General features: G+C 34.3%; 1 protein-coding gene across 2 annotated transcripts in view; it reads right to left on the bottom strand.

The window, feature by feature from the left end:
- PDS5B (PDS5 cohesin associated factor B) overlaps window positions 1–12197 on the bottom strand; it is a 195303-nt gene that overhangs the window by 37607 nt on the left and 145499 nt on the right. For both annotated transcript variants that reach the window (XM_080799689.1, XM_080799688.1), the window contains exon 22: window positions 525–593. In XM_080799689.1, coding sequence (XP_080655815.1) covers window positions 525–593 — 69 coding nt within the window. The remainder of the gene's footprint in view (window positions 1–524; window positions 594–12197) is intronic.

A 12197-nucleotide genomic window follows, 5' to 3' on the forward strand; every position in this document is an offset into this window, starting at 1 on the left:
GATTGAGATGAGGTCTACATGACAGACTATAGATCATTTTAGTAAATCAATACTCTCTACACTAGTGATAAGCAGTTTTTACCTATTACTTCTAATTCAAGGACTAACAGGTTGAACTTTTTTAAAAATCAAAATAAAAGTTTTATCAATTCCCACGGAAAAGATAGTCTTAAAACCTGAATGATCATTTTTACTTAACAGGAGAATGTACACAAGAGACCAGGCAATGTCTTTCACCCTTAAAAGGTTGATAACTAAGAAGCAGCAACTGGAGGCAGTTTCAAGCACTTTTTTTTTCCCCCAAATCAGATTATGTGCAGCTTCCTATAGGGCCTCAGGTTTCTCATTATTGCCTTACACTCTCAGAGCACTTGGGATGATGTCATACAATAAATATAAAAACTTGGGTGATTTTAATAGCTATATCTTTACAACAGGAATAAAAATTTTAACACTTTAATGATAATACAATCTGGTGGATATATTGATATATTAAAATAAATAGATATATGCATATCACTCACTTTGACCATTGTCTCAGGAGAAACTTCTTCATCTGGAACCCAAAGCTTAGTTGTCTTTTTTCCTGGGAGCTAAATAAAAATGAAGGACTTTAAAAAATATATTAGAATTTTCATGTTTAATTATTATTTAGTGAGTGAATGAAATCTTTACCTTCTACAGTGACAGTCATTACAGATCACTAAAATACCTCATCTATTTTACAAAAAGGGTGAAAGACTTATCTTCACTAGTACCCACATAAAGCACTTACACATCCATCAGCAATTGGTTCTTTTCAGGTGTGAGGTAGGACTGACTTTAACCTCTTACATATATTTCCTTACTTAGCCTTTGAGACTAATGATTCAATTATTTAAGGAGGCTGGCAAGGAGCAACAAAAAAATCAATACAGCAAAAAAGCATAGTTCTTAAACAAGGGAAAGGGTATATACAAAAAATCCTGAGCAGAAGAAAAATTAGAAAGGTTAGCAGTTGACTGTAAGAAAACAAGATGCATTAGTATCTTTGTACCTAAATCCCACCAAAATGGCAACACACACACACAAACAGACACACACAGCAGGGCTGGAAAACAAAAAGGGTCAAAAAGAAGGCCAGAACCTTTAGAATAATTTTAAAAATGCAAAATATACAGTAAAAATATTAACAAGGCTAGGTTCACATCTCCATAAAAAGCAGAGAACAGAAACATTTTCCCAAAAAGTTAGATTCTTTTTTTTTTTTTTTCAGCACAATCACAGCATAATTCTGAGATGATAGAGCACAGGTATTTCACGATGTGCATTTACAGTTTAAGCCAGGAAATTAAAGCAAGGTGACAAAAGAGCCGAACTCAATCTTGGAACACTGGAGATCTAGTGTACTGCCAGCTGACTGGAGTGACTTCCAAAAGCAGCCTGGGAAACAAATCAAATAGCAGCTCAGGTAACCCTCTGGCAATAGGATAGGTAGCCCCAACATCTGGAAGGCAAACTCATCAAACACATACAGTTTAGGATGCATTTCCATTGAGAAGTGCCTTTGAAGTAAAAAGTAGAAATAATGAAAAAACAATCACATTAGAAACGTTCTGATGAAATTTCTGAACTAAGAATATTAAAACGATCCTCAAAGATTCTATGGGGGAACCTTCCAAATAAGAAGCAAGAATCAGATCAACTTCAGATTTCTCAGCTACAAGACACGATGCCAAAAAACAATAATCTGGATTTTCTGCAGCCAAGTACCCTGAAACACAGGATTCTAGTACTCAAGAATAAGGGAAAAAATATTTTTAGCAAGCTAGGACAGAGAGAAAGTTTCCAAATTATAAGCCATTTTGAAAGAATTATTCAAAGATATACTCCACTAAAATATTTAATTCATAAGAAAAAATTCAAATAGCATATATTATTACAAAATGGAAAGTTATTATAAATAAAACCAACAGACTATCAGATGCTTCAAAGATAATAATATAAAACCAAAACAGATGCAACAAAACCAATGACAGAGAAAATCTAAAAATAATAGGATGAAACAATATACTAGTCAAGATAATAAAAAACATGAAATGGGCTACGGATTTAATTGGGATGCTGGTATAAACAGGATATTGAAGTATTTTTTTAAAATCTTATTCCACAGTAAGTTATAAAATTAATGAACATTTGGACAACCAGCAGAATAGTACCAAAATAAATCTAAACAAAAGTGATTTAAAAAAAATAAAAGAGTAGAGATTGAAAACTTTACCACCACAGAAGATTTGAATATACCACTTTGAAAAAAACCTGGTAGATGAAGTAGAGATGAAAAATGATAAGCAGAGGAAGCACATATAGAAATATAAGGAAATTAATATATAGATAAAATATTCAAGGATTAGAAAATAATCAAAACTGGAATTCTTTAAAAAAAAAAAAAAGATTTATTTTGGAGTGAGAGAGAGAACACACATGCATGCAGGTGTGGGAGGCAGGGGGAGAGGGAGATGGAGAGACTGATGCCCTGAGCACAGCTTGATGTGGGGCTCAAACCCACAACCTTGAGATCATGACCTGAGCAGAAACCAAGAGTTGGAAACTCAACCAACTGCATCATCCTGTTTTGAAAGAAGATGAAAACTATAAAATAATTCTCCAAATCAACCACAAACATAAAATGCAATTTAAAAAAAAATCAAAGTACCTAACAAAGTTGTACAAGAATAATTTTTTGAATTTTCTTTACAAAGAAAATTGCAAAACTTTAATGAAAGACATCTTGTAGATGAGCAAACAAAGCAATGGTAAAGAATAGATGCTATACATCCTATGACAGGTAACAATAAGAGGATTGAAAGAAAGAAAGGTTACTCAGTAACTTTTGATAGGAAATTTGGTTAAGTCTTATGGAAGTAAAAAGAAATGAAATCCTTAAGACACAGCACACAAACAAACAAATCAATTCCAGATGGATTAAATTTTTTAAGTGTGAAAAGAAAATCTCAAGACTTTCAGACCATATGGGAGACTATTTTTATGAAACTAGAGTAGGGAAGGATTTCTTAAGGATGTAAAAACCACTAACTACAAAAGAATGATCAATTTAGCTATATTAAAATTAATAATTTTTGTTCAAAGGACACCATAAATGAAAAGGACACACCATAAATGAGAGTTTATGCCTTTTTATGAAGTTTTTGCAACATATACCTGAAAAAGTATGTATAAGGATTACCTATGAGAAAAAGACAAAAAGCCTGGAGAAAAAAGGCAAAAGACCTCAAAAGAAATTTCAGAAAGAGGCAACATGAATGGTGACAAGACATAAAAACTTAATTAGTAACCAGGAAATGCAAATTAAGACCATTATGAGACACTATTTTCCAACTTTTAGATGGGCAAAAATTAAAAGATCTGACACTAATAGGTACAATATACTGCTAATAAAAAATAAGTTTTAACAATGATCTTGAAAAGTAATTTGGGAATAAAATGAAAAGTTAAATGTGTGTACACACTGTTATTCATAATTTTCACTTGTATAAATATAACCTAGAGAAATTCTTGCTCATATGCATCATGCAGCCTCTCTAAGAACGTTCACAGGAACACTACTCCAAAGAGTAAAGAAATGGAAATATTTCAAATGTCCACTAAGAGAATAAATATAAGAAATTTCACACAGTGTTAATATAATACACAGTAATGAATCACGTACAGCTAGATGCAGTAACAAAGGAAGGTTATTCAAAGAAACAAACGTGTAATGATAAAGGCAAGTCAGCCAAGAATATATATGGTATAACTCATAAACCTCAAGAATAAGCAAAACTAAACCAAATATGTTATTCAGAGACATACACGTGCCAAAGTGGTGTTTTGTTCTTGTTAGGGAATAGTAAACCCCAATTCAACACACAAGTTACCTGGGGCAGAGAAGAAACAAAAAGAAAAGTCTGGAGCATAATAAACCAGGAACTAACCGTACACAAATGTTCACTGTATTATTATAAAACAAGTTACACAAATGTTAAATATATATTCCTTTGTACATACCAAATATAACATTAAAATAAGACAAATTAATGGGTTAATAGAGGTGAAAGTTCTGTTCTGACAAGAGCTGATTAGGTTTTTTTTGAACCAAATTTCCATGGAATAAATGGAAAGAGTGGATAAAAGATCTTTTTAAAAATCAGTCTGAAGGTGATAAAAGAGCTACCACAGCAGTGAGAATTTGCCGGGCAAAGTTTCAAAAGGGGAATGAAATCAAGATTTGAGTCTGGCCCTAGGACTGCTTTTCTCATACAAATGATAACTGATTCTGAAAGTGAAAGAGACTTAACAGGTTGAACAACATCTGCATCACTGTCACAGAGCAGGAAGGAAAGAAACTGGAATTCTGGGTCCAATAAAGAACAGAGTCCCTCAGAGTTCTGGGTGGCTCCCTAACAAATATACCCTACACATAAAGGTAACCAGAAAAAGAATCAGGCTGTCAAAAACTGAAGCCCAGTTTCCAGTTAGTGCACTCTTGCCTGGACCAAACTGATCTGACAATAGCTCAACTACCTGTCAGAAGGAAAGTTAAGTCACCTCCAGAAGAATTACAAAATCATTCAGGGCCTCAAATTATCTGAACATTTTTCACAGGCAAAGTCTACCATGCAATCAAAGTAACATGCATGTAAGAAAAGATGTGACCAAAAAATAAGAGAAAAAAAACAGACAAGACAAAGAGCCACAGGAGGTCTAGAAAGTAAGGCTGATATAAACTTCAACATAATTAAAGAAATTCAACAATTCAATGACAAGACAGAATTCTGGCAGGGAATTAAAAGCTCTATTAAAAACTACAAAGAAATTATAAAATTGAAATATAAAATAAGTGCAATTAAGAATTCAGTGCATGGGTTTAACATAGGATTAGGCAAATCTGTAGAGTGAATTAGTAAACTCAAATGCAGGTCAGAAGAAAACAAAATGATGCATGAATGGGGGGAAAGTACATAAAGGTGTCAAACAGCTGGATCACAGCAAAAGAAATTGTATGTTTTTACGTGTATACTTAAAATTGCAGTAAGAGAGGAAAGAGAATATGATATAAAAATTATTCAGAACTTTTACAAGACTTCAAAGCTGTACATTCAAGAAGAGCTACATGCCCCAAGTAGGATAAATACAAAGAAAAGCACACCCAGACACATCATCGTGAAACTGGGACCAATGCAAAACAGAAAAGATTAAAAGCATTCAAAGCAAAAGGAAAACCTTCAAAGGAACTCAGACTGTCAGACAATTTCAAGAGAAAAGGTAAGGAAATGGAAGATAATGGTATAATATTTTTAAATTACTGAGGGAGGAAATATACCAGGCTAGAATTCTAAACCTGAAGAAAATATCCTTTAAAAAATGAAGGCAAAAACAAGACATTTTCAGGCAAATAAAAACCGAGAGACTGCATTAGCAGTAATCCACACTAAAAGAAATACTTCTTTTAATTCTTCAAGTGTAAAGAAAATCATCACACAGACAAAAAGGAATGAAAAAATAAGAGAAATGGAAAAGATGTTGGTAAGTCTAAATAAAAATTAACTGTAGAAAATATAATAGTGATGGTCCTGTGTGAACAAAACCACAAAAAGCATCAGGAAATAAAGGGAATTAAAGTATGCTCAGGTTCCTAAAATACTGAACCTGCTGTCCTGAAAGTTTAAAACAGACTAATCGATACTGGCCTTCAGAACTCAAGGGAGAATGCTGTATCCTCTAGGACAACTACTAAAAGAATAAGAAAATGTAAAAACCAAGTCACTAAAGGGGGAAATGGAATAAAAATATTTAATCAAAAACAAGGAAAGAGGGCACCTGGGTGGCTCAGTCATTAAGTGTCTGCCTTCAGCTCAGGTCATGATCCCAGGGTCCTGGGATCGAGCCCTACATCGGGCTCCCTCCTCAGCGGGGAGCCTGCTTCTCCCTCTCCCACTGCCCCTGCCTGTGTTCCCTCTCTCACTGTGTCTCTCTCTGTCAAATAAATAATAAATTAAAACAAACAAACAAGCAAACAACAACAACAAAAAAAAAAAAAAACAAGGAAAGAGGGGCGCCTGGGTGGCTCAGTGGGTTAAGCCTCTGCCTTCGGCTCGGGTCATGATCTCAGGGTCCTGGGATCAAGCCCTGCATCGGGCTCTCTGCTCAGCCTCTGCCTGCCTACTTGTGATCTTTCTCTGTCAAATAAATAAATAAAATCTTAAAAAAAAAAAAAAAAAGGAAAGAAAGAAGAATAAAATGAATACAGAACTGACAGAACAAACTGAAAATAAAAACCAGACAGTGAATTAACTCAAATCACTATTTACATTACATGTAAACAGACTATTATAAATAAAAGACGAAGTTGAAAGAATGTATGCCAGAACTACATTGAGTGCAGTGTCATATATATGCCATTTAGATGAAGTTTTCAAGTCCTCTATTGGGTACTATTAGTCCATCCACCCCTCTAAGACTGAGAAGAAGACAAAAATGTCCACTATCACCACTTCTATTGTTTTGAAGGTCCTAGCCAAAGCATGAGGAAGAAAAAAAAAATAAAAGGCACTAAGAATGGAAAAAAAAAAGCTGTCTTTATGAACAAATGACATGACTGTGAAAAAAAGAGAAAATCCCCCAAATGCAAAAACTAGTAGAATTAAAAACTGCCTTTAACAAGATTCTAGGATAAAAGTCAATATAAAAATGAAATGACTTCATATCTACATGCCAACAAAATGCAGTTAGAGAAAATAAGTATTAAAAATCTTATTATTTGTAACGGCCTCGAGCAACATAATATACCTAGGAACATATTTAAGAAAGCTAAGACATTTACACAGAAACTTAGAAACATTACCCAGGGAAATCAAAGACTAAGACATACACAATCTTCATGAAACAGAAAGCTCAGGATTGTAATACCATGTTCACAGAGTGAAAGGCAGTATTATAATGATGATGACTAAAATTTATAATTCATCACCAGCCCTATCAAAATTCCAGCCAGTTATGTATAGTATGTTGGGTTAGAGTGGTAAAGGGAGAAGTGACAAGCTGATTCTAAAATGCAGACAGGGGATGCCTGGGTGGCTCAGTCCATTAAGCGGCTGCCTTTGGCTCTGGTCATTATGCCAGCATCCTGGGATCAAGTCCCAATCGGGCTCCTTGCTCTGCGGGGAGCCTGCTTCTCCCTCTGCCTCTGCTTGCCACTCTGCTTGCCTGTACTCCCTCTCTCTGACAAATAAATAAATAAAAATCTAAAATGCAGACAGAAACAAAACATAATAAAACAATTTAGATAGAAATGCAAAAAGCTAACAATAGCCAAAATAATCCTGAAAAAGATGATGATGACAATGAAGCAGCAGTAATAGCAGCAATAGCAGCAGTTGTCACTGAAGGCATCTATAAGGCTTAAGCTACTAGATATCAAAACCTGTCAAAGAACTCTTGAGAAAGAACAACAAAGCTGGATATATCAGATTCCCAGATTTTAAACTATACTACAAAACTACAGTTATCAAAACAGTATGGTACTGGCATGAAAACAGACACAGAGATCAACAGAATAGAACAGGGAGCTCAGATATAAACCCATGTACATGTGGCCAATTCATCTATGACACAGGAGGCAAGAATATACAATGGGGAAAGGACAGTATTTCAATAAAGAGTATTGGGAAAACTGGACAGCTACATGCAAAAGAATGAAACTGGACCACAATCCTACACCACACACAAAAACAAATTCAAAATGGACAAAGATTTGGATATAAGACCTGAAATCATAAAACTTCTAGAAAACACAAGTCTTTGACATCAGTCTTATCAATGTTTTTTGAAAGGTCTCCCCAGGCAAGGGCAACCAACACTAAAATAAACAAATGGACTATTATCAAACAAAAAATCTTTTCCACAGCAAAGGAATCAACAAAAAAGAAAAGGCAACATACTGAATGGGAGAAGATATTTGCAAATCATACATCAGATAAGGGGTTAATATCCAAAATATATAAAGAATTTACACTACTTGATAGCAAAACACACAACTCAATTAAATAATGGGCAGAGGGGGTGCCTGGGTGGCTCAGTCAGTTAAGTGTCTGCCTTGGCTTCAGGTCATGATCCTGGAGTCCCAGGATAGAATCCCACATTGGGCTCTCTGCTCAGTGGGGAGTCTGCTTCTCCCTATGACCCTTCCCCCTCTTGCACTTTCTCTCTCACTCTCTCTCAAATAAATAAAATTTTTAAAAAATGTTAAAAAAATAATGGGCAGAGGGCTTGAATAAACAATTTTTCCAAAGAAGACATACAAATAGATGGCCTACCAGCACATGAGAAGATGCTCAACATCACTAATCGTCAATGAAATGCAAATCAAAACCACAATGAGCTATAACCTCACACCTATCAGACTGACCAGTATCAAAGATACATGGAATAGACTGGTAGGTGCCAAAGGCAGGGGTAGGTGGGCAAGATGGCTGAATAGGGTCAAAGGTACAAAATTCCAGTTATAAAATAAAAAGTCATGGAATGGAATGTATAGCACGGTGACTACAGTCATTGCGTATTGGTAAGTTGCCAAGAAGAGTAAATCCTTATATTAGATTTTCCACAGGGGGGGAAAAATTATAACTGTGTGGGGATGGATAGTTATTGTGGTGATCGCTTCACAATATATAAAATAATGAATCATTATATTATACACATCAAACTAATATAACGTTATGGCTCAGTCAGTCAGGCGTCTGCCTTCAGCTTGGGTGGTGATCCCAGGATCCTAGGATTGAGTCCCACATGGGGCTCCTTGCTCTGTGGGGAGCCTGCTTCCCCCTCTGCCTGCCGTTTCCTCTGCTTGTGCACTCTCTCTCTCTCTCTGCGACAAGTAAATGAATAAAATATTTTTTAAAATGTTATATGTCAATTATATCTCAATAAAAAAGATTAAAAGACAACTTAAAAGACAACCTACAGAATGGAAGAAAACATATGCAAACCACGTATCTGACAAGAGACTTGTATCCAGAATATATAAAGAACTATTCCCACTCAACAAAAATACAACTGTAAAAAATGAGCAAAGGACTTGTATAGTCTTTGCCCCAAAAAGATATAAAAATGGCTAATAAGTACATCAAAAGATGCTCAGCATCATTAGAGAAATGCAAATCAAAACCACAATGAGATATCACTTCATGCTCGCTAGAACAGCTATAATCAAATTAACAGAAAATAAATTGGCGAGGATGAGGAGAAATTAGAACTTTCATACACTGCTGGTAGGAAGGTAAAATGGTATAGCCTCTGTGGAACGATATGTCAGTTCCTCAAAAAGTTAAACATAGAATTGCCATATAATCCAGCAAAGATATATACCTAGGATTATACCTAAAGAACTAAATACAGGTATTCAAACAAATACTCAAACACAAAATTCACAGCAGCACTTTCCACAATATTCATAAGGTGGAAACAACCCAAATGTCGATTGGTGAATGAATGGATAAACAAATTGTGATAAATATGTACAACAGAATATTATTCAGCCATAAAATGGAATGAAATACTGATACATGGTACAATGTGGATGAACCTCAAAAATATTATGTAAGTGAAAGAAGAGTGACACAGAAAGTCATATTGTATGATTCCTTTTATAAGAAATATTCAGAATAGTTAAATCCATTAAGACAGACAGGAGATTGGTGGTTGCCCAGCCTGGGGGAAATGAGGTATAACCGCTTAATGAAAATGATCTGGAACTAGACAGAGGTGGTGGTCACAAAAACTGTGAATGTACTAAAATGTGACTAAACTGTATACTTTAAAATGATTAATTTTATGTTATGTGAATTTCACCTCAATTTTTAAAAAAATTGCAGCAGGGAAGACAGTCTTTTCAATAAATGGTGGGGTCAGATGGAAATAAAATAATGAATCCTGACATTTACCACATACAAAAATCAATCCTAAATAGATTATATAGCTAAATGTGAAAGTAAATAAACAAAGCTTCTAGAGCAATACTGTCTAACAGAACTTCAAGATGGTGGAAATTTTCTGCACTGTCCAACACTAGCAATATGTGGCTAGTGAGCACTTGAAATGTGTGAATACATTTCCAGTTATATTTAGTTCAAATTTAAATAGCTACATGTGGTTAGAGGCTTGTATATTACCATACTTCTAGAAAATAATATAGGGACTACTTTCACAACCTTGGGGTAGGTGAAAAAAGACAAGGTTAGTATTAACTAAAAAGAAAATAATGGGCTTTGTTAAAACTAAGAACTTCCTTTTTTAAAATTTTTTAAAAGATTTTATTTATTTGAGAGAGAGCACATAAGTAGGGAGTGGGAGGGGCAGAGGGACAGGGAAAAGCAGGCTCCCTGTTGAGGAGGGAGCCCAATAAAGAACTTGATCCCAGGACCCGAGATCATGACCTGAGCTGAAGGCAGATCACTTAACTGACTGAGCCACCCAGAAGCCCAAATTAAGAACTTTTGTTCATCAAAAAATGCCATTAAAAGAGTGAGAGAGCAAATCACAAAGTGGGAAAAGATATCTGCTAAACATACTGCCAACAGGATACATAAGGGACTCTTATGAGTGAATAAAAGAGAGACTGACAATTTAAAAGAAAAATGTGGAAGAGGCTTAAGCAGACAGTTAACAAAAGAGGATAGCCAAAATATCAATACATATATGAAAAAGTGCCTAAGGGCATACTATTCATTACACATTCACGTAATAGCAAAAAAGTTAAAGACTGGCATATCTAGTACACTCAAGGGAACGGTACAACTAGAACTCTCATTCAGCACATATAAGAATGTTAACTGGTATAATCACTTTGAAAAATAATTTGGCAAGAAAAGAAAAGAAAAGAAAAAAGGGAGGGAGGGAGGGAGAAGAAAACAAAGAAAAACAATTTGGCAAAATTTACTAAAACAACTCATACAGGAGTGCCTGGTTAGCTTAATCGGTTGAGTGTCTGACTCTTGGTATTGACTCAGGTCATGATCTCAGGGTTGTGAGATCGAGCCCTGTATTGGGCTTCTCAATCAGCAGGGAGTCTGACCTGTCTCCTTCCCCTTCTCCCCCTTCCCTAACTCATGCCTGGGCGTACACCCTCTCTAAAATAAATAAATAAATCTTTAAAAGAAAAATAAGACAACTTAACATACTCTAAGATACAACAATTACACTACAACAGAAATGTACATATTAATGCACAAAATGATACATAAAAGAGTATTTGTTAACAACAACAGGCATTTAACATCGGAAATAACCTAAATGTCTAGCAACAGAACAGATTCATGGTATATTTATGAACAATGGAATACTATACAGCAACAAAAGTATAGCAGCCAGTACTGCTATACACAACAGGATGGATTTATCTCACAATGGAGAATAAATTGGGAATAAATAAATAAATAAAGTAATATTATATTTTATATGTTATATATTTATATCATATATTAAATATATATTTATATTATAAATAAATTCATTATATTTATCATAAATATGTGTTTATATTCATTATATTTATCATAAATATGTATTCATTATATTTATTCTATTTATCATAAATTCATTATATTTATCATAAATATGTATTTATGATAAATATAATGAACATATTTATAATATATTTATCATAAATACATTTATGATATATATGATATAAATTATTTATATACTTATCATATATAAAATATATAAATATACATATTTTGTATACATGAATATGTATATTTATATATAAATATATAATATATAATTAAATATAAATAAACATAAAATATTTAAAAATAAATAAAAATGGGAGAATGGGAGGGATAATAACAAGAAAAAGACACAGGGGCTTTGGGGGCTGGTAATCTGACCAACTGTCAGTTGGTCAAAAATCTTAATTTTGGGGGCACCTGGGTGGCTCAGTGGGTTAAAGCCTCTGCCTTCAGCTCAGGTCATGATCTCAGGGTCCTGGAATCGAGCCCTGCATTGGGCTCTCTGCTCAGTGGGGAGCCTGCTTCCCCCTCTCTCTCTCAGCCTGCCTCTCTGCCTGCTTGTGATCTCTGTCAAATAAATAAATAAAATCTTTAAAAAAAAAAAATCTTAACTTTGTGGTAAGTCAATGAACCATAGCCTTAAAAAGT

The sequence above is a fragment of the Martes martes genome, assembly GCF_963455335.1.
Source record: "Martes martes genome assembly, chromosome: 3".
Classification (NCBI taxonomy): Eukaryota; Metazoa; Chordata; class Mammalia; order Carnivora; family Mustelidae; genus Martes; species Martes martes.